Source organism: Crocodylus porosus, unplaced genomic scaffold (genome assembly GCF_001723895.1).
Source record: "Crocodylus porosus isolate Cpor-Errol unplaced genomic scaffold, CroPor_comp1, whole genome shotgun sequence".
NCBI classification, from domain to species: domain Eukaryota; kingdom Metazoa; phylum Chordata; order Crocodylia; family Crocodylidae; genus Crocodylus; species Crocodylus porosus.
The window spans coordinates 35,467,707-35,468,991 of record NW_017728910.1 but is presented as its reverse complement, the minus strand read 5'-3'; the positions used below and the strand labels follow the sequence as shown (position 1 = coordinate 35,468,991).

The window sequence follows — 1,285 nt, the reverse complement described above, 5'->3', positions numbered from 1 at the left end:
TTGCATAAAGATGAAATGAAAGTTTTAGACATGGGGATGGGGATTTACATCTACCAAAAAGGAAGTAGATCTCCACTTGCAACTAGAGCAACCTTTACAAGCTATGGGCTGGAACAACCCCGGCCTACTCCAATGCAGGATGGGTAGCTTCAGTATCATATCAGCAGCTGGGGCTTTCCCTGCACTCACTGGGACCAGGTACCTGGGAGCTGTGCCAATCGCCACTGCTGCTTCCAGCTCCCCAATTGCACTATGAGCACAGCTTCCAATCAATGTGGAGGTATGCCAGGATCAAATATCTGCAAACTATCAGTGCTGCTGCTGCTTGCTTCCTTCTTACCCCATAACTCCCTCTCCACCCAGATGTGGTGCAGGCATGTGAAAGCTGCCTGGCCCCAGTACAACTCCCCACCACCATGTTTGCCACAGCTGTTGTAGAGAGGGACAGAGGGAAGAAGTGGCATGGGTGCAGCTTGCAGGTACCTCATCCCAGTGCATCTCCTCATCAGCTGGAAGCTGCATTCACACTTCAGCCAAGGCATGCGCAGCTGACAGAAGCAGTAGCAGTGTGGGTGCAGCTCCCGGGTATCTGGCTCTGGTGTGGGTACAGGCAAAGCCCCCAGCTGCTCATGTGCCCCTTGAAATGACCCAGCCTGCATTGGACAGAATCTGGGAGACCAGAGAAAAGGAGCAGCAGCATAGGCACAGCTGAAAGCTACCTGGCCCGTAGGCTATATGTTGCCATCCCCTGATCAAGAGTATAAATAGCAAGCATTATAGAGCTCATATGCCTGGCGTAGTCAAGGTGCTTGCAATTATAGCCGCGTTGCGCTGCCAGTTGTAATGGGTTCTTCTGATTCTTGTTCCTTAAGGGTGAGATGTTCTTTAGGAAAGCTCTGTTTCTCTCTTCTGCATCTGGTACAGGCAAGTATATAAATACTTCTCATTAAGAAAATTCCAGAAATTACTGCAAAATAGCAGCCATACACTAGGAACTGGGGAGAAAATGGAAAGAATTAATAACACTTATTCTTCACTTCAGTTTCCTAGGCCTTGGAAGGATGGCAACTGAAGAAGGGTTTGCTGCTGTGTCATTGTAGGGTGGGGACAGTTCAATAATTCTCCTGCCTGTTTATCTCCTTTTTACATGAGAAGGAGGGGAGTGAAATCACCCTGAGCTCTCAGGTTGTTTCATAGTTGGTAGGGTTGGAAGGGACCTGAGCAGATCATCAAGTCCAACACCTTACCATGGCAGGAAAGAATGCTGGGGTCAAATGACCCCAGA

At 48.9% G+C, this 1,285-nt stretch overlaps 1 protein-coding gene across 1 annotated transcript in view; it reads right to left on the bottom strand.

Annotated features, from left to right (window-relative positions):
- Positions 1 to 405: 405 nt before the first annotated feature.
- Positions 406 to 1,285, bottom strand: part of LOC109308613 (thiamine transporter 2-like) — a 17,061-nt gene continuing 16,181 nt past the window's right edge. Inside the window, exon 5 of the mRNA XM_019533022.1 lies at positions 406 to 995. Within this exon, the coding sequence (XP_019388567.1) occupies positions 816 to 995 (180 nt within the window). The 3' untranslated portion in view covers positions 406 to 815. The remainder of the gene's footprint in view (positions 996 to 1,285) is intronic.